Here is a 21,643-nt window from a genome sequence, read left to right as displayed (position 1 = left end):
GAGTAATAATTTTATTGGTTCGAAATCATTTTGGTATTTTACAATGCAGCAGAATTTTTCGGGTAAGATTTTTACTGCTTTGTAGTGACCAACGGAAAGGTAAGAACATATCCTTTCCATAAGGGGGCGGGAAATTAGATTTTTCTCCGAAATGAAATAACTTGAATTGATATTTCTGTGCGTCACTTCTTGCAAAACAATTGTCTTGTGTATTTATTCTCTCTTTAGGAACTGGTAATTTTCCGATGATATGGAAAACTGGTTCCATCACAAATATATCCAACGTTTTCAAAATATGTGAAACTCTGCTCTATGACTTAGACCATCCATATATGTAATGAATGTGCTTTCCTTTGATATTCTTTCACAAACATGTGACAAATAAAATTTGCATGTCCAGAATTCCTAGGCCTTTCAAGAATACATCTTACAGTGGTAAATACCATACTAAAACTCTACTTCGCTAATGTTTGTTATTTATTTTTAAACTGATGAATCTTGAATATGGCACATAAACAGTAACATAAAAGTCAAATTATGTAAACCATATAAATACTTTGTGACCAAAAATAGTAATGAGATGCTACCAAAAAATCTAGTTCAAAGTGGTCATAGTCCAATAACTGGAATTTCTTTTATATTGTTTGGATAAGTGTTTTACGTATATATTCTAATATTTATGCAAATATATACTCATGGACATTAGAGTTGTTTTTTGATAAAATGATAGTCTTACATCAAGAATAACATTTGCATTATATACACTCTATCCACCTCTAGGCATCGACAACCGGAGATAGCTAATGTCTACTTATGGCACCTTATTTCGAGCATCTTGAACTTCGTGTATTAACTATTTTAGAGTCTGTGGAGGAGAAGAACCTCCATAGTTTCCCATGCAACATGTGGACCTACACTGTAGTACTGAAAAACGAGTTGTGGCCGCAAGCATCATTAACATAACGCTCCACTGTCTTAACTCCAATAGTCTTGTACACATGCTCTTCTACAGCCGTAAACTCAATTGCCATCCGTCGCTGGATATAATATTACGCGGTTCTGCCTCCTAGTGCTGTCATCCTCTGCACCTGCGTAATCGTTGACGAAAGTTGTTCGGAGTCAGAGAAAGCACTAATCGTGAAAGTTAATAAGAAAACAGACTTGAATGCAGGGGGTAGTAAGTAGTAAGTAACAGGTCTACTTTCCTCTCCCAACCTTTAGTTAGAAATTGGACGCGTAGCAGCAAAACGGTCTTTGTTGTACACGTTGTACACCTCTTTTGATCAGCTGGCTTTTTTGTACATCTATTTTCGTCTGCTCACAACAACAGATACAGTACAGTGATTACGACGTGCAGTTTTCATGGTCAAATATAAAACGTTGATATTGTTGTTATGGCCTGCTCGATATGGTCGATTACCATAATTACGTAGTTTGATAAATCATGTCCGATTTTATAATTAAACGCGTTTCTTTTGTTTCGAATTTTTAACGTCATTGAAAATCACCTGTAGGTCATGGAAACACTACTGCTAGACGTTTAAATTTTTACAAAAATAAATTGAAGAGTTTATAAGAAATAAAAATAAAAAAATCTCTCAAAATTATAGGTATGTATAGCAAAATAAATACGTCTCGGGATTCCAGAATTCAGCTGATCATCGAAATAAAAATAGAACGGAGAACAATAATCACATTGGGAGTTTACTCCAAAACAAAGGCTACATTGCTATTATACAGGGTGTTTCAACAATCAATGAAATTATATCAGCTATTGAATCTTAAGCTTGAAATGTGAAGATTTAACATATGTCACTTTGTTAAAATATACCTCCTTATTGAGTTATATGGCGTTCCATTTATAAACACACTATTTGTCATATCGTCATAGAGAAAGTAAAAGTGAGTACTTTATATCCTAACCTAACCTAACCAAAGTACATTAAATAAATGTTTCTGGTCAAACCAGAGGCGTACGACATACGACAGGAATAAGTGACTGATCAATCTTTTACAAATTATATGCCACTGGTGACCAAAAATAAGTGTTTTACACTTCCTTTTAATGTGATCACGTGATTATTATACAGTAAAACTCCTTTTTTTCTGGTTGAAAGTATGAATCATTGACATTATTTTTATGGTATATTACTCTTCACTTCAAAAGCATAGTTTAGCTTCCGATTTGGAAAACGAATTTTTCATTGACAATTAAGACTCTAATAACATTCAACTAAATTCATTAAGTTCGAAAAAACTAATAAAATTTTACTATAATAATATTAAAAAATGCCTTGATTTTCACACATTACATAACTTCAGTTGGTTCTCTTCAATCTTATGTAGCTTTTATTTTGGAAAGATTGGTATTACTCCAGAGCTCCACGCTATAGAACTAAGCTATTTTTAAAATCTGCTCATAAATAAATAGAGTTCGCACCTTCTAATCTCCACACATTTATCTTAACTTGGTGTCTAATGTCATATATATATATATATATATATATATATATATATATATATATATATATATATATATATATATATATATATATATATGTATATATATATATATATATATATATTTTAAGGGATGATTACGTATGTTTATGTAGTGTGTTTTACGGAATGAATAGTTCTACACTACTATCCAGGGCCAGGGGCGACACGTGCCCAATGGTTAACAATCCGTAACTTTTCCAATCTAAAGATAAAAAAAAATTTTTTTAATCGATTTCTAACAAACAAACTCGATAAAATTTATGGTTTAATATGTAGATTTTTAGATCATTGTACATGCCAAGGAAACCGTTCGCTATTAAGAAACAATCTAAAGAAAATTATCATAAATTGTAATTATGTATCAAAAATACTTACAGGAGGTATTAAAATACAATCAAACATTTCTTGGAGAACTAGTGAATAAATAAATAAACATTTGTACTGGAGCATTATCACTATATCAAATATCACTATAATATCAAAGATTAATAAATAAAATATAAAAAAATTACATTTTTCCTTATAGGTGAATTGGTCGGGGATGTCCATTTGCATACCCACCACATTCCTCTGAATTAAATACAATGGATTCATTCATATTTTATAAGCTTGGTATATACAACACTAGGAACGAAATGATAGATAGAATTAATCTCGAATCTCCCAGAACACCCTGTATAACGATTATTATATTACACAAGTAGTCAGAGATAAAATAATTATTTTCGATGCTCATCTAAATATTGATCTACATATAGAAAAAAAATTTAGGTTTAGGTAAGTTTAGGTAAAAAAGTTTAAGTTCTTAATATTAATTTCAAGTACTTACAATTTAAATATTAAGTTGCACCATTTAAAATTCATGTAATTTCTAATACTTACTCACTTTTTACAATAATGCATATCAGTTTGATACACTTTGTGGGAAATTGTATGCTCTTCGAAATTGAAAAGAGCACGAATTGTCCCACGAGGTCTACCAAACTGATTTGCATTATTGTAAAAAGTGAGTAACTATTAGAAATTATAAAAAAATAATTTTACATGCATTTTATATGGTTAAACTTTATATTTAACTTGTATATGTAGATTAATATTTTGTTTAAGCACCGAAAAAAATAATCCCAAATATATGTATTAATATTGAAATTGATGATATCTATCTTATCACTTTTTTAATCATAAAAAATTAGTTATTCGTAATAGCTACAATTCAACGATGAAAAAAAAATCATCAGTTTTTTTTGTTCGATATTTACGTGTAATAGAAAAAAGAGAATAATAGATATAATTTATCTACAATAGGAAATAAATTTAAAAATCTGGTACTCTACTTTGGTGTAAGGAAATCTGATTTTTACATAAAGAGAGATATTACAAAAAGCATACAAAGAATATGACGGTGCTGGATGAACGAAGTTGCGGAGTATTTTTGTGTCATAAAATATCTAAATATAGGCACAAAATATCAATAGCTGAAAATACGTGGTTAGGTTAGGATAAATTTTTTTCATCTCCTTTTCTTGCGAGGCATCAAAAATCCTTTTAAATACAATAATCTAGTGTGTGAGAGTATCTGGTAAAAATGTGTAGCCAATCGGTGGGTTCCCTTTTTCGGAACTAGAGCCGCATTAAATGTAGGCGTTATAAATAATGTACGGTTTCAAGAAAGAGAAAGTTTACGGGTTTAGCGGATGTTACTCATATGTTCACAGACTATTTTTTTCATCCTGTGTAATACGTATAGGGATATTTTGTTGTAATTGAAATAGATAAGAAACATTGAAAATGTTTGTATGTATCGTTTCGTTTTCACTAATGTTATGTAATATCAGAAAAGATCCTTGCGCCGCCACTGATCCATTCAATAATCAAACAAGAAAAAAATATAATTGGTTGCTTATAACAACTGTTTACTGCATTTAAATGTATACCTAATTCATAATAGTTTCGAAAGTTACATAAGAACATGTAATATAATAATATTCTTTCCCTCGATTTAAATCTATATTGTATATGTAACATTTTTTTTTCATTAATATCATAGATATCTTTTGAATAATATAAAGAATCACGTCGTCATCCCTGCTTCAAAAAAATTCTTCGAGAAAATAATCTGAATCGAAGGTAACTATGTATCAATATCTCCATATAAAATTGAATTTTTCAAAGAATCTTCTCTTTCATTACGTCAACATTTTTCAGAACTTTGTATTACCTAAATTCAGTATTAATCTTGTGAAATGCTCAGAAAAGCACAAATATAAAAATCTACTCTGCCTGTTGATTAAAATATAAATTGAAAGCTTATGGACACTAAAGCTAACTTAGCTCACTTCACTTACGCTTTCAAGCATAAATAAACTATTAGAAAACAAGTTCAGATTCTTTCAATTGTTCAGTAGAATTCAAATTTAATAGTAACAAAAGAATATTTAAATTAACTGCAAAAATCGGCATTATTTTGACTGTAAAACATAAAAAAGCTTCATTGTATGCTATTATTGTTCATTGAGCAATATTTTTTTCATAATGAAATAGAGGAGAAAGGTATTTTAAGTAAAATTAATCCTTTACATATAATATACATTAAGTAGCAAACGTGAAAGGTTTAACATCAAGGCTCTAAAATATATATTTGAGCAGAAAATATTTATTTTCAAATGGAAATTATAGTGCTTATTTAAATTATTGTGGCCAAAGTGAGCTTTTTTAATAAAATTGCATTATAGGAACAAAAAAATAATCTATTTTATGTGAGTGCTTTAAGTTTAACAAGGGTTTGAAATGTTTAAGTGTCTCAAAATTCCAGTTACAAATGTGTGGCGAAAATGCGAATTTACTTACAAACAACAAAGCGGGTGTAGTATAATAAATTGTATTCTTCCCATTTAAGCTGCTATTTCGGCAGGAAATATAGAACACAGAAATAAAAAAACAATTGTTAATATCTAAGAATCCAAATAGTTCATGAAAAATTCTTATTCGTTGATTCTATCGATTGATTTCTATCGGTCGATAGAAATCGGCAGTGAAATCTCTTTTTAATGCTTAGACACTGAAGTAATTTGTTGAATTAACCACCAGAGGCCCTGATAGTCAGAACACGGTAGCATCTACAATTTTCTTCTCACTTTTCACATACATCATATATGTAATACTCCTATATGGACAGTTGGTATGGGAAAAAACTTCTCTACATTACGGTGCGACAATATTCATTTTCTCGCGTTCGAAACACTTAATCTATAGTGCATATGCTTGAGAATACGCAGAACCGAGCTGTAACCTCGGAGGAAAGAGAAATTGTTGTCATTCTTTCTTCCTTAGTCGGAACAGCTTCCACTTATAGAAACTGTTCATATAGAAGTATTATATATATACACATACATAAAAATCTATTCTGCCTCAATTCCAAATATTTTCGCAAGTATTTACTTTCAAATCTGAGCGATTTTGAAATTAATATAATATGTAACGCGGCACTAAAGTTACTTTTTGTCACTTGTCTGGTTAGTTGCCTCGGCAAATAATCTCCAGCCTCGTGACAAAAAGTATGACCTTAGTGCCTTGATAGAAAAATAACTATTTATTGCAATGCAAGGCTTCCCCTAACGTATTTTTATTGATTACTTTCCATCATACTATTTATTATTTTTAAAATGGTCTTGGTTTTGAGAAACGCACCGCATAAATATTACGTTCCGTTTTTCTTATTGGTATTTCATTTATCAGTCTTGAAAGTTCCCAGTGATGATGAATAAATGAATAAATATTGCTTGATATTGTAAGAAAATTCTACGATACATGGTATATATATTCAATAAATACGTTTATTCCTATTTTGATAAATTTCTTTAAAATTTAAAATGATTACCAAATAAACATGTTAATTCTCAAGTACCACTCTGTTCGTAACTGTTTGGACTTGAAAGGTAAAAGTATTCATACTAGAACATAGGCAACCAATATTACGAGACGCGTAGAGAATTGTATACCGATTAGTATACCAAATACTAGTTTATAACATTAGATTCATTCTTCTTCGGTTAGAAAAAACCAGTGAGTCATCTCAATGGTTACTCACAACAAATTAAGTATCTAGATAAAAATATTAATAATTGATATGGAATTATCATGTTTTAATTATAGGAAATTTAATTGGACAATGACCGTGAATCTTTAGGTAATATTGTGCAATCAAAAAATTATGAGCTAGCGAAAAAGGATTTTGTAATGAAAAACATTACTTTAGATAAATTTTTATCATTTTATGTCGTATTATTTAAACTGGGTATTACTAAATAATACTACTGACACAAATTCTGTACTACATAATAGTTTCTCTGATATATCATTCAATACCAGTTGGAGCTACGTTTAATGTTTTTACAGCTATTACCTTAGGATTCTTCTTGAATGTACTTATAGTCGTGCCAAGTGCTAAATTTATGTTGCGAGACCAATGATTCACCTCTTCACCTAAAATAGCTTTATTTTTTTCTAACCTAAACATTAAAGAAACTCATTCCACCACTCCATTTATTTCGAATAAAATATCTTAACAAAATCCTTGATATCATGTATAACTCTAAATTCATTGATGTACTATTATATCTGGACTACCAAAATGTTTTCAATATTTGGTCACATTTACTGCTGATTTTTTTACTACAATGACATCTACATCATCTACTCTTAATTATGGCATACTAGAAGATGTGATTAGTTTCATCATAATGTCATTTAAAATTCTTGTATATATTGTTTTTCCATAGTATATATTATTTTTATTGAGTCTACTCAAAGTCCAAAGTTATTTCTAGTTATTCCTATGAAGGGAAAGAATTTATAAATTGCTGTCGCATTTTTAAAATAACGTAATTATTTCTATTGCATTGGTAGCAGTATCAACTTGCTTTAAGTGTACTGAATTTCTCCAGACTGATTATGCATGTTGTGATGCTATGAAATAGAGTGCCAACAATAAAGTGTACAAAAAGATTTGGAAAGCTTCCCATTCTTCTTCAGTAATCTTCAGAATTATATTATTTATAGGTGAAACTCTTTTATTCTCCAGACACTCTATTATAGGACAAAATAAGAACGACATATATGATATTCTGCATTCTCCTTTCTTTTCAATTCAAGAGAAAGGCACACACATGGAATTTGAGCCGAAGGTGATGCTGGCAAAAGAAATGTAAAGAACCAGTCTTCATGTGGAAATAACTGAAATGTTGAAATGAAATCAATTGAATTATCTTTTTGAACTTATTCTCATGATAGAAATAAATTATATATACTACCTTCAGACTCCGAAAAAAATATTTAGTAATATTTTTTATTTGTTTTTTATATGCCACCTTGTAACATACTTAATTGTTACTATAATGAAAATTAAAAATGCGATATACGGTATCGTTATCGACTGCGATATTAGGCAACTGACAAAGTGAAGATAAATATACTAAAAATGATATTAAAATAAATTGTTAATGAGATAAGTAGAAAAACTATATCAAGTCGGGTATATCGAGCAACGTTTCGTAATAATTTACAATAATCGCAGTGAACATTATCATCGTCGCCTTAATATCGCGATTGAATATTTACACCATTATTTACAATAGACCGCAGGCAATTTTAAAAGTTGTGTCGAGTTATACACACCGTGTACCACGTGCTTCTCATAATTATAGACTAAAGTCAAGGATTTTTAGTTTTAGACAAATATACATATCAATCAGTCAGAGAAATACAGTGCTTTCTATGTAAATCAATTTAAGTCAGTAATTTCTAAGTAATTGTGAGTGTTTTCTGACTGTTTGTGAATTTACTTTTACCGTGTGTGTTGTGAAAGTGACATTTTAATCCTTTGATGAAATATAAACCACTGTGAAGGATGGTAAGTGCTGTCAATATGTACAGTTTCAAGTATCCACCAAATCCTCCGCGGACAGCCAACAACCCTTGTTTTTTTTGAAATTTGATAAATTCTTGATGAGTCATGTTAATACATGTATATCAATCAAATTCGTATAGGTCCCAAAGAAGAATAAGTAAAAGACATCGTATCTGCTATGTATTACCGCTTATCTTGGTATAGGTTATTTACTTACGTCATAACATAAACATCACATAGAATTTTATTTCAGTTTTCAGTCAATGTAAATGGGAAAACCCAAATATGTAACTTAACTTTTTGAGTCTTTATTGATTTGTTTTAACACACATTTCTAGTGTTTCCTTTGTATAGAGTTTATACTATTTTATAACATCTCGCTAGAGTATAGCCTAATAATCCCAAATCGCGTCTTAAACAGCGACCTTGATAAAATCGACGTTGCTATTTGATTTTCGCGAATTGTAAAAAAATCAATAATGTCTGTTAATTAAATCTATCATTTATATTATACGATAGTTGAAATTGTTAACTACTGATAAATTATACAAGGTGTTTCAAATATAGACAATATCACAAAAATATAATTTTAAATTTTCTGTAGGAGAATATAATGAAAAATCAAACTTATTCCTATAATATCAAAATATCAAAATAATTTTATAAAAACAAAGGAAAAACGTAAGCAATAATTTGAATTGATCTCCGCTAAAGAATTATTAAGTTTTTCCTATTTTTTCCCTATAAGTACATTTGTTATTTTCGAGGAGAACCAGTTTAATGGTGCTCAATCTGGATACCTTGTATGTAATACAGTATCCAGAAGTGCCGGTGATTGGCCTGGAGTACTAATACACATCTATTGTTCTGTTGTTAAAATAAGTGTCGGCAGTAAAAAACTACAATTTCTTATTGAAACGGGTGTGTGAAGGAATTTTACAGTGTAAAAAGTATATTCTTCGTTTGATGTTGCCATTTTCTGGGATCTTACTGTAACTTGTAACCCATTTCTCACATAGTGTTTTTTTCTTAAGGTCAATTGTTGGGTTGTCTAGTTATTGTATTGTATGTCCTTGATATTATTGAATTCGATTATTATTGGATTGTATCTACATTATTTCATGATTTTAACACGTAAAATTGAATAACAGAAAGAAGTAATTGAATTAATACTGAATAGAAGACTAAAAAGAGAATGTATTATTGAGGAAAATGGATTGAATATATTGGGATTTCTTGAAATCTAGAACATTAATTTTCTAATTATACCCTATTTGGAAATAGCGTAGAGTAATAAATGCTCATCATAAATGCAAAACCCTGAAATTTTTAATACCGTATTTTACGTCCAAAATTTGCAATATTTAAATATGCCACTGATGAATAAGTAACTGTACAGAGATATATTTTCCCCATAATTAACCGTACTAAAATGTAAGCGGTTACCTAGATAATCCGAATGGCCATCCTTTTCTTTCCAAAATCTTTATATCACTCTCTATTTTAATACTTTCACACCAACCTCTAAATTTGCCCGAAAGTAAGAAGACTCTTACCATCATGTCCGTTGCAATGGTTATTTTTATTTAATTATTTACAAATACGAGTATATACATGTAAGTATGAAAAATAAAAAACAGTCTACAAATTTGAACAAGTATGTACATATTTGCAATTTATGTATTTTATTCCGAAGAACTAGTGGATGAATTGTTTAAATTAATCAAGAGAGGTTAAATTTAAATGTTGTGTTGTTCCGAGCTACTTCGCCTTTAACTTGGGCCCATATCAATTCGATCGGATTGAGTTCACAGTGATAGGGAGGAAGACGAATTTGGCGATTTCTTGCCACTTCATCAATATTATATTTCTTGTGGGGATTTTTATTTATTTTGACAATTGACAAAAATTCGTTTTTCACTAAGTCATTGTTGAATGTAATATTTTTTTGTATTAACCAGTTAACAATGTCTTGTTTTTTCCATGACGTCGTAGGTAGACTTTAAACTTGCCTCGAGTGGTAACTGGCGTTGTCAAGAACAATTACAGATCCGGCTGGAATAAGATCTAGCGTTTGTATAGAGTATTCCTCGAACACATCTGTATTCATATCCTAGTGATAGTCACCGTTTTTTTTATTCAAATAACAGCAGGCCACCATCAGCAAAACCACTGTCATTGCCAATATATGTTACTATTAAACGTCTCTCAATCTTGTTGATAGTCCCTCCAAGAAAGCTTGTCTATAATTGTTAACCGTCTTATCTTGCCATATTTTTCCTATAGTGTGCCCCTCGTTAACCAAAGTCTTGTCTAAATAAAAAATAGTTTTCTCTTCCTCCCGGATTTTCTTAATCATCCATAAATAAGACCTTCTCCAACACACGATTTCTTCGGAATTTTTTAAATATGAATTTTTTATTTTGTTTTTCCCAATAAAAATTTAGTTGAAGCTTATTTCTGCTGATTGGTGGCCATCCGTCTTCCAAAAAGGACGCCAAAATTTAATCAATGGTAGGATTTTTCTTTTTAAAGTGTGAACTAGAGTGGACTTTCTTGCGGATTGCATATTTGTAATCTTCATTGATGTAAACCTTTGGCCTTTCTGACCGAGACTTTGGACCACTTAAACATCCACTTGTTTTCCTTTCCTTAAGAAGTTTGTAGACCGTTGATTATCCTAGACCTGTCATCTTCGAACATATACTTGTTAGATCATCCACACTGACTGAAGGGTACTGATATTTTAATGCACCATATATATTTAAAGCCATGGCTTTCTCGTTAACAGAGAGTGCATGCGTCTTCACTTTATGTATTGGAGTATAGTTTTCAAAGGTCGACATATTGAATATTCACTAGAAATGCAGTTGTGTATTGAGAATTTTCTTTTATAGGACTTTTTCTTAAATTGAAAATTGTCAATAACCATTTAAGTATACCTCATATTTTAATCTTTTATTACCATCTTGCAAAATATACCTAATTATCATTTTTCGCATTGTCCGGTATAGGTTTATACTATTAAGGGCGTGATATTTACCTGTCAACATCATTCCATTCTTAAAGTACCCCAAAGGAATTTTTTTGGCCGATAAGTAAACATCGTTGGATGTTGATGCAATAAATTTCTTGGAAAATAAATGTTGGATTCATTTGCTAAGGTTTAATAAAATAAAATAATAAATTGTTCTTAAATGTGATTACGGTTATGGTGGCCAGGAGAGGGATTGATTTATTACTCTACACTCGTTCCGAATGGAGTATAATAAAATTTTCACAGCAATTCGTGGATCATCAAAATATTTTAACTACTATTGAACACACGACTGGTCATTTTAAAATGTTGGATGAGGGTTTTACTTCATTTGATTCTGCTTTCTACCACTGTTGTCTTTAGAGACAAAAGATATACAAAAGCGATATACAAAATTTTGAGCCTTTATAGGATAATGTATGAGAGTTTCGATCTCTCTTGTTGCTTCCTTGGTCTCCTCTTCGTTTTGTGATGGTATTTCCACTATTTTTGTTATTGGTTTATGTTTTGATACTTTTCTAGTGTTTACGTTCTTTATTCTGTTTAGATTGGATTTGTCTCCATTATTTCTAGATACTATTTCATATTTATTGCGTTCATTTTGTCTCTATTGTTTCTTCCTTATAGTATTACTTCGTTGTTGGTACTGCTTTTTATACTCCTAGCCAGGTTTTAATTACCTATATTAATTTTCCTCTCTTCTGTAAACATAATTCCAAAAACATTCTTTCTAAAGTATCGTACATTCAAAAAATTCTATATTAGGGCTATCCAAAACTAAAAAAATCCAAAATTGGCGATTTTTAACCATTAAACCAATCGTGCATTTCTCTCTCTCACACCGTTTTTTACTTTCTTTGTCATATTGTCTTTTTTATTTTCAATAATTATCATGCCTTTGGTTTTATTTATGTTGATTATTTTCAGGTTTACGAACTCCAATCCATATTTACAATAAGCGAAACTCCCAATCAAATTTAAATGTGATAGTTTTAACGGACTGAGAAAGTAAGAGACATTTTTCAGTGACCTTTTGTAAATATAGCAGTTTCAGTCAAATTTCTATTTTTGTATTTGTAAAGAACCTCACTCGTTACTCCTTCGCTATTATTCCCATATATTTGAAAAGTAGCATGCTTATTTTTACCTTTTTAGGTATTTTATATTATCTATCTGGTACATCTAAAGTTGTAGTTAATCTTGACTTAGCCAATACTAAGGCGTCGCGTCGTACGATTTCGTCGCATCCAACCAAATTAAACCAATCCAACGAAGTACGATTTGACTGCAGATAGACAGTTTTCTGGAAAGAACTTTTGGTACCATAAGTATACGCATATTGTATCTTCCATTATTCTTGAGGAAAATCTTGCAAACGGTTTTTGTATCTATATATGGTCAATTTGTGCTAGATAATTTATAAGAATTCGCTACACTCTTAAATGAGCTAAAATATAGAAAACAATATTTTAGATTAATTTTTAGTTTCAAATTATATTTGGAATATAGTAGTAAAAATACTTGATTTTATCTAGAAGTCGATATTATTGATAATAAATATTATCCTAACATTTACATACTTTAATAATTATTATCTTAATTTTTTGATAAAGGTATTAAAATCTCATTTTTATTGCCGTCACACGTTTTAACTCATAACGCTTGATGGATGATATTGTTTGTTACATCGCCTATTTTTTAAATGGCACCAAATAGTACAACTTGCGATTTGACTTCTCCGATATAATTATTTCCTTGTGCCATTTTGCACTAATTATTCACAACTGTTTGTTCATCAAAGATCCTGTCGAGATTAATTTGGCAATGGAGATGTCCTTCGCTTCTGACTAAAAGGGCAACACTCATGTAAACATATATACACCTTACAAAAATTATCGCTTCACTCATTATTTTTCAAATATTTTAAATGTGTTGCCTGTTTTTCGAATTTTATTATTATTACGAATTAAAATACCAATAGACACGCCTTTTGCAACATCTATTTTATATCAGTTTAATCTACAGAGGACAAAAAGTTTGATTTGCCAAAAAATAGGCAATATAGAAAAAATTGTACAAAACACCTATAAAAAAAATGAACGGTGCTTAAACTAAAACCAGCCAATGAATTTCTAATAGCGTGTGTTGCCGCCCCTCGATCTAATTACAGCTTAAATTCACCTTGGAAGGCTTCTAAACAGGTTCTGGACGTATCCTTGCGGCAGGTTTTCCCAGAATTTAAAAAGAATCTAGTGCTCTTATTGGTGCCGGATGCTGCTGAATTTGCCATATTAGATGGTCCCAGGCATGCTCTATTGGGTTAAGGTCCGGGCTACGTCAGGCCAATTCAGGGTCGGTATCTCGACCTCTTCTAAATACTGCCGAACCAATCTAGCAACGTGTGGACGAGCATTATCGTGCATTAGCACAGAGTCGTCCCCGATATGATGCATATAGGGCACTACATGGGGTTCTAGGATATTGGTTATGTACCTGTCAGCATACCATCATTCACTGGTACTAACTCCGTGCGACCCTCGAAAGAAATTTCTCCCCAAACCATGATAGAGCCACCACCAAAGCTTTCAGTTTGACAAAAATTAACCTGATCGTGCCGTTCACCACATCGTCTATATACTGGTACACGCCTATCTAATGAATACAGACAAAATCTTGATTTATACGTGAATAAAATATTGGACCAATCTTGAATATTTCCAATTTGCGTGTTTCCGAGCAAATTCCAATCTTGCTACTCGATGTTCTCTGGTAAGACGTGGACCTCTACCTGGCCCTCTGACTCGTATACCTGCTTCTCTCAGCATATTTCGAACTGTTTGTAGGCTTATTCTGACATTACGATCAACCAACAGATCTGTTTGCAGCCTTCGAACGGTGGTATACCTAATTCTTAACGCCATTAACCTCAAATAACGATCATCTACTACTGAAGTTACCCTTCCGCGGCCTTGTCCGGGTCTTCTGGTTAGCTGCCTGTTTCTTGGTAGCGAATAACAACTCTGGATATGGTGCTTTGTTGAACTCCAATCACCCCGGCGACGTATCTTTGACTACGAGATGATTCTAGCGGCTTCTACTTCGTCACATGTTTTGTTAAACGTTGAGGCACATCCATTATTAACAAAAGTAATTTAAATTTTCACTATACAATAACACAATTTGCTTAGAAAGTTCTCGACGTCAATGCATTCTCCAAGACAGAAATAATTTACTTGAGCATTTTGCTTCCAAAAAAATTTGTAAAAAATTGTGATATTTTTTTGCCCATGATAAGAAAGTAGAAATATCTATTAAGTTGATACGTACAGATTGTCCCAAAAAACTAAAATTAAGTATTAAAAATATCCTAAAATACCAATGATGCAATAATTTTTGTGGGATGTATATTTCCTTTCAAATTTTACCCAAGTTGTGTAATCGAGTTTGTGCTTGACAGCCATTTTTTGAATTTGAGATTAAAGTGGAAAAATTGAATTTCATTAAATATTGTTGTTTGCTGAAAAAGCTTTAACCCAGGTGAAATTTAATAAATTCTCTAAGAATACTGCCTCATCAATTTCAATGATAAACCGTGGTTCGTTGAATTTAGTTGTGGTCATACCTACATAGAAGGAAGATTCTGGAAGTTCTGGACTCCTAGGTGATGTCTCTATATCCGAAATAACTGTAGACATACACAAAATTGTGGGAGTACGTGATATTATGAAAGCCCAAAGGATTCAATTTTGATGAAACCAAATATTATCTTTCATTAAAACACACTGAATAGTTGCCGAACAGCAATCTTGCATTTTGTGCTTGTGTGCTTTAAAACATTCATGGGGGTTTTCTATGAATGCCATGGTGATAGTTTGGTGCGTGAATTAATTGAAGCCGTCAAAGTTATTCTAAGTTGCAATAGATTCTATTATGAGCAGTAGTTTCAACTGTATAAGATTCAATTATTTCAGAAATTGAACGAAATAAGACTACTTTCACCGTCGCGTCGCTTCCAATTTTTCAAAATCATATTAGGACCAGTAACACATAACGGTAACTACATATTTAATATCTATTTTATAGATAAGTGTACCTTCATTAAACGGAATAAGAAAGCTGTTCGCTAGGTGGATGCAACATTTGCTCACATCAATCACAATTCCATGTCCACCATAACCTACTATCGACCAAAAAAATAGTCAAAACTGGGGGCTCCGGTATGAATCAGCAACAAGGTGATTTGTCATCTAATAAAGTCGAATGAGCGTTTTTTGGAATGCACGCGGTATGATCCACGTTGACCACCTTCAAACGGGTGAAGCAATTACTAACGAATATTGTGTGAACGTATTGGATCGATTTAAAGAATTTGACCACATTTGGTCAAGGAAAAGTTTTTTCTCGCTTGAACAATGAAAGAGTGTACACATTCACACACTTCCGCCTTATTCTCCGACTTTCAAATGAAAATATATTAATGTTATAAGATAATATTGTCATATTTCTACCAACAAACATACATATACTATCACCTCTTACTCAGTTGATATACTTAGTTATGAAAAATCGGCTAGGTGTATCCAGTGTATTATTGCTATATCAAACAATTTTCAATCCACACAATTTTTAGCACTAAAATTTGAGAATTATATGTCAATACAGTTAGGTGTCTTTACTTATGATGACACAAGTAAAACAACCAATCATAGCAGGTGTAGAATCACGAGATTAATTCCAAAATAACATGATACATGTAAAACATGAGTTATAGAATATTATTTATGTAAATAGATAGTTTCAATACTTAAATTTTTTTCTTCAAAAGCTTTCAATACTAAATAGCTCTAGAAAATTATTAATGTGTGTGGTGTAATTGTTAGTCAGTCAGTCAATGGTGGTGAGAAAATGAGAAATTTTGCAATATATTATCCAGAAAATCATCTGTAAATCCTCAATCCGTGTATTACAATGTACAACAATTTAAAAATTCATTCATCTAGTAGATAATATTTCATGACACAAAGTTAAACTACAACAATATACTCGTGACGGAAAACTTTTACATTTCTTACGTTTAAATTATCCGTCAAGTAGCAATATTATCACGACTGGTCGCCAATTATTTGAACGTCCTTTAACTAGAACCTGCGCCATTGCTCAATATTATTTAGAATATAATAAATAAAATATGAATAGATGGCTCTTCTTAGTAACAGTAAGTCACTTTAATTTTAGGTATTCAACCGGCTGCTCCAGTGCTGCAGGAGTTTTAGAATATTTTAAAATTCTTATTTCTATTAGTTTCCCCATTTCGAACTTACAGAAATAGTGCACACAATGAATTTTTAAACGTATTGTCAAATTACTCGAAAATACATTAGTTCACACTAATTTCTTCAATCGAAAAAACGATGTTAATGAGGATTTTATGGAAAGCGGAATATTTCAAAATTAAATACTGCTTAAAAAGTTCATTGATTATTAATTACCAGCAACTAGGGCTGGGCAATTATCAAAAAATATAATCGATTATACAAAATAATCGATAATTTTCGATTAATCGATTTATCGAAAATAATCGATCAATCCAAAATAATCGATCAATCCAAAATAATCGATAAATCGGAAATAATCAATATAGACGCGAAACTTTTTAACGACCTCAGATTATCTTGCCTCGGTCGCAAGTGGTCTCGGCGATTACTGTTCTTTCGGTACGTTAAAAAGGTATTCGCGGCCTAAGCATACAAATAACTATTTCAGTCTTTTACTTTGTAATAAAGCCACTTAAAAAACTCTCTTTTAAATTCAATTAAACTGTACCAAAACCATTATGCATTTTTGAGAATGAAAATAGGCAAGAAACATTGTATTTTATAAAACCAAATTCTCACAGGATGTTGTCCACATCCATTAATCGATATTTTCCGATTAATCGATATTTTTCGATTATTTAATTATTTTATCGTCACATAAACTTAAAATATTTATGTAAGCACTTATTTTAGTATCCTTCTATCTTCTTTAACCCCATATATTAGATGGAAGCTAAAAATGTTTGTTTTAACGGCGTTTCATACTCGTGTCCTATTTTTCAATTTTCAATATTAGAGATATCGTCAATAATTTATTAGTACGCTAAAGAGATTGTTTTTGTTTCTCATTATCAACCCACTTAAACGCAACGAAAACGGAAACAATTCATGTCCAAACTTCTCGAGAAAGTACACGATTGGATGAGAATTAACAGAATTAACCAAAACAGACAGAATTGTTAGCAATGTACTATAAAATTTAATATCATTTAATCAAATTTAGAATTATAAGATTAAACCAAAGAGAATAAGAATAATAAAGCAGACATCAACTTTCACGAGATTCAAAGATAGTGGAACAAAACAAAACGACAAACGATATCAATAAAAAGATATCGAATAGAAATCGATGTGACAGAAAAATAATATTAATAGTTTTGAACACAGTCTTCTCTTGTACCGGATAGGTGGTCCCCGTTAAAAAAAGACCAAAGTAGTCTACATCATTTGTCATCCTCAACAGTTTGACCACCCGATAACCCGAAAAGTCATTTGTCAAATTCCAATTGTTTTCATATACCGATCATTGCCGCTGTGTTTGAACCCTTTTAAACATTACCTGAAAACTTGCCAATATTGCATTATTAATTTCAAAGTATTAAAACTTTTTCTGCAAAAATAAAAAAAATTATTAACAATTAAATTGTATGTTTAATTTAACTAAGACGTCCAAGGAATCAAAGACGTATTTCACTTTGTTTATATGCTTGCCATTTTGTATATATGAAAATCCATCTTTTTCAGGGAATATTAATTCAAAAACAATATTCGCTGCTTCCCTCTCGCGATTCTTCGACAAATCGATTTTTTGGAACAACGATGTTGAAATCGAACTGTATAAATGAATTTCGTTAACATTATTTCACCACTCATCAGTCAAACCAAGGATAAGTAAAGTGGTTTGCTAAATTTCATTTCATTCAACTTTACTATATTTCTATTCTAAATTTTTAATTAGACATTATAAAGTTTTCAGCATTTATTCGTGCAATAAATTCATTGTTATTTAGTTAAAAGTTTTCTATTAGCGCCATTCCTGAATGCCCTTATTTCCTCCAATAATATAACCCAACGTGTCTCTCTCTCTTGTTGTTGAGCCAAAATATGGACGAGTTTTAACGATGCTTTCTAACCATAGACAAAACATAGATACACTGTAACACACGAAACACCAAACGAAATTGGAATAGTGGACTTGGCCATCATTTTTGATATGCCCGCGGCATAATCCTCATTGACTACCTTCGTAGTTAGGATAGTGAGATCGTTGCAAACACAGGCCTCCTGATACTACCAAAGGCGATGTTTTTTTTAAAAAACTAATCAGGTATCATGGCTTGAAATTTTTAACGTCACTAGGAAACTGTGCCTAAGTATTTGAACTTCGGATTCTTGTACTGGGCAGTCCCCGATGACATGGTCTGCACTTTCTTCTTAGTCTATGCACAAGCGGCATTCCGGAACATCGGAGATGGTGTCTTATCTAATTGGTCGAATTGTACGCCCGTTCCAGTGGAGCCGTTGATTGGTAAGAGACCTATCTATGTGTGCCTTTGCTTCTCTCATGCTGCGTGTGTCCAATACCTTCAAATGGGTAAAACAATCAATGTGGAATATTTTACCAATCTATTAAATTAATTTAATAACAATTTGCAATTTCCAAGTCAGAAATCCATGAACTAGGCTCACATCGCTTTCTCATCTGCCCTATTCTCTGAATTTAGCCACAGTGACTGTTGCTGTGCTTGATAAAGGGGATTTGACTTTTCGAAAAAAACATTTTATTGTTCAAACAGATTTTTTAAAAAGCAATAAGGATATTTTCGATGAAATTCAATTAATTGTTAAGAAATCTTTGATCCAATCGAATGAAAAGAAATAGATATTAAATTTAGAATTAATCCTTCCTTAGGTCATTATGTATAATTTTCATGTATTAAATTTTCATACACTTGCACTTGACTTCAACGTAGTAAACCCGATAATGATACCAAAAGAAAAATGTTTCAATTGGAATATTTCAAAAACGATAAGTCCGATTTATCTAGTAGTTATTTTGATAGTTATTACAACAATAAATCCCTTAAATACTGACAATATCTACAATTCTCATGCTTTCTGGTTGTTAACTATAGAATAAGTGAAAATACATGGTTGTTCAATAAATTTTATATTTTGATAAAAAAACACGATTTTAAGCTTTGAAAGGGATTTTTTGATTCATTATAATCTCCCCAAACTTCAATGCACATATTCCAGTGATGTTCTAATTCATAGATTCTAGAATCCTCATTGAAGAACATGAAAAATTGTCGATATACGCTTCGTTCGATGCTTTCCACAAATAAATTTGGAGGGACGTCAAGTCTCTTGAATAGGGTGGATGTTGGCAACAGTTCGTAGTTTAGTTCGCTTATTTTTGGGATGGATTTTTAAGTTGTGTAAGAAGGTGTGTTATCTTGATTTAAAATTATTTTTTTTTTGTATGAACTCATTTTTACATCCATTTTATCCAAAATAATACTAAAATACTTTGTGTTTATAGTTTTACTAGTATGGAGCTAATACAGAAGTAAATGCACTTTTGCCCCATTTCTGGACCTTAATTCGCTTTGGAGCCGAAATACCGTGTTCGCACCTTTCCTTAGCCTCTTGTATTGATTCAGAATTATTATGGTACATCTAAGTCTCATCTACAGATAAAAAAGACGTAAAAAATTCATTTTATACTTTCTAAATTGCTCCAAATGTTGTCGATGTCGCAATCTTTTTGTTTAGGTGTTGCAAATACACAAATTTTCTACAAGCATTGATTTAATATCTAACTAAACTACCAAGCTTCTCAAAAGTCAGAAATTTGTGGATATAATATTATGTACATGAATTTTTTATCGGGTCATAGTTTATTTCGTAACATAGAATAACATCCTAATAAAAATTCTTCTGTATATAATAATATGTATATGCGTACATACAATACAAATGAGGTTAATTAGAGGTCTAATCCAATCAGAGGGATTATTAAGGTTGATAATATACTGAAAAAATGTATGAAATGCTGAAATCTCAATGATACTCAGAACCAGTAATACTCTTGACAGGAATTACAGATATGCTGTTTCCAAATAAAAAAGAAACCAACGAAGACAAAATTTAATCGAAAGCAATGGAACAAATTTAACAATTGCAAATTCTTGCCCTTCACATCTGTTATTATTATCATGACATATTTTGCGTCCTTGAATCAAGACCTTCGAGTTTGTTATCAAAATTTTGGAAGAAAAACATCAACAAATCAATTGAAGAACTCGCGTCGTATATCAGTTTATAAATAAATAAGATAAATTTATCATTTCATTTGGTGTAAAATCTTCTATTTATCACTAGCATCCTAAGACAAAGGATTATTTAACACTTCGTGGTTTTTGTTACTTGTCATCAAGGCTACAAAAATGTTAGTTAGCTGGTAATATTCTAAAGTCATTAAGCAAAAAAAAACAGCTGCGTTAAGATGTTCAATTCTTTCAGGTTAGTACACTGGGATTCCTGAGCCCATTGTGTTACCCTTTATTTTCTACAAATTAGAAATTTAGTTAACTACCTAACCAACCCTTCTTTTATAGCTTATTTTTAAACATCTACTGTGTCGTTTTCAGCATTGGACGTCTAGGCAGGGCACCAGCATAGCGAATGCTATAACATCTCTTCTTCGTTACACTCTGCAACAGTACAATGTCCACTAATCACATTTCTGGATTGAGTGTTTCATGCAACTGTCTGTTCGGTATCCTCTCTCCTCGTCTCACTTGTTGCAAGCCTATCTGCTTCAAAATCTCATTCCATTTCATAGTGTTCAGGTTCCTAGCAGAGGCTCATTTTAGTATCACGAATACAGGAGAGTGCCTCGCGACAGCTGATGACCAATTTTGATTTCGCTGTTTTAATGCCTGGCTGTCTGTGTAGATTGATGTGTTTCTGTTTCATTCACCAATTGTAAATTTGTTTCAAACAATTCTTCTGGCCTGTCACCGCAATATTAAAGGTCATTCTAGTAATAAATTATGAAAAAGACAATCTAATTATTGAGACAAAGAGAAAAGTATA

At 31.3% G+C, this 21,643-nt stretch overlaps 1 protein-coding gene across 2 annotated transcripts in view; it reads left to right on the top strand.

Moving 5' to 3' along the window:
* The window catches only part of LOC130450763 (segmentation protein cap'n'collar), a 192,322-nt gene that overhangs the window by 47,438 nt on the left and 123,241 nt on the right, over window positions 1-21,643 (top strand). Inside the window, exon 1 of one of the 2 annotated variants that reach the window (XM_056789386.1) lies at window positions 7,989-8,410. The exons of the other annotated variant lie outside the window; for it this stretch is intronic. Coding sequence (XP_056645364.1) covers window positions 8,408-8,410 — 3 coding nt within the window. The 5' untranslated portion in view covers window positions 7,989-8,407. Of the gene's footprint in view, window positions 1-7,988; window positions 8,411-21,643 lie in introns of those variants that run through there. 2 annotated transcript variants of the gene reach the window in all.

The sequence above is a fragment of the Diorhabda sublineata genome, chromosome X, assembly GCF_026230105.1.
Source record: "Diorhabda sublineata isolate icDioSubl1.1 chromosome X, icDioSubl1.1, whole genome shotgun sequence".
In the NCBI taxonomy this organism is placed as follows: Eukaryota; Metazoa; Arthropoda; class Insecta; order Coleoptera; family Chrysomelidae; genus Diorhabda; species Diorhabda sublineata.
The sequence above is the reverse complement of the archived record's forward strand: the minus strand, read 5'-3'. Positions and strand labels throughout refer to the sequence as shown.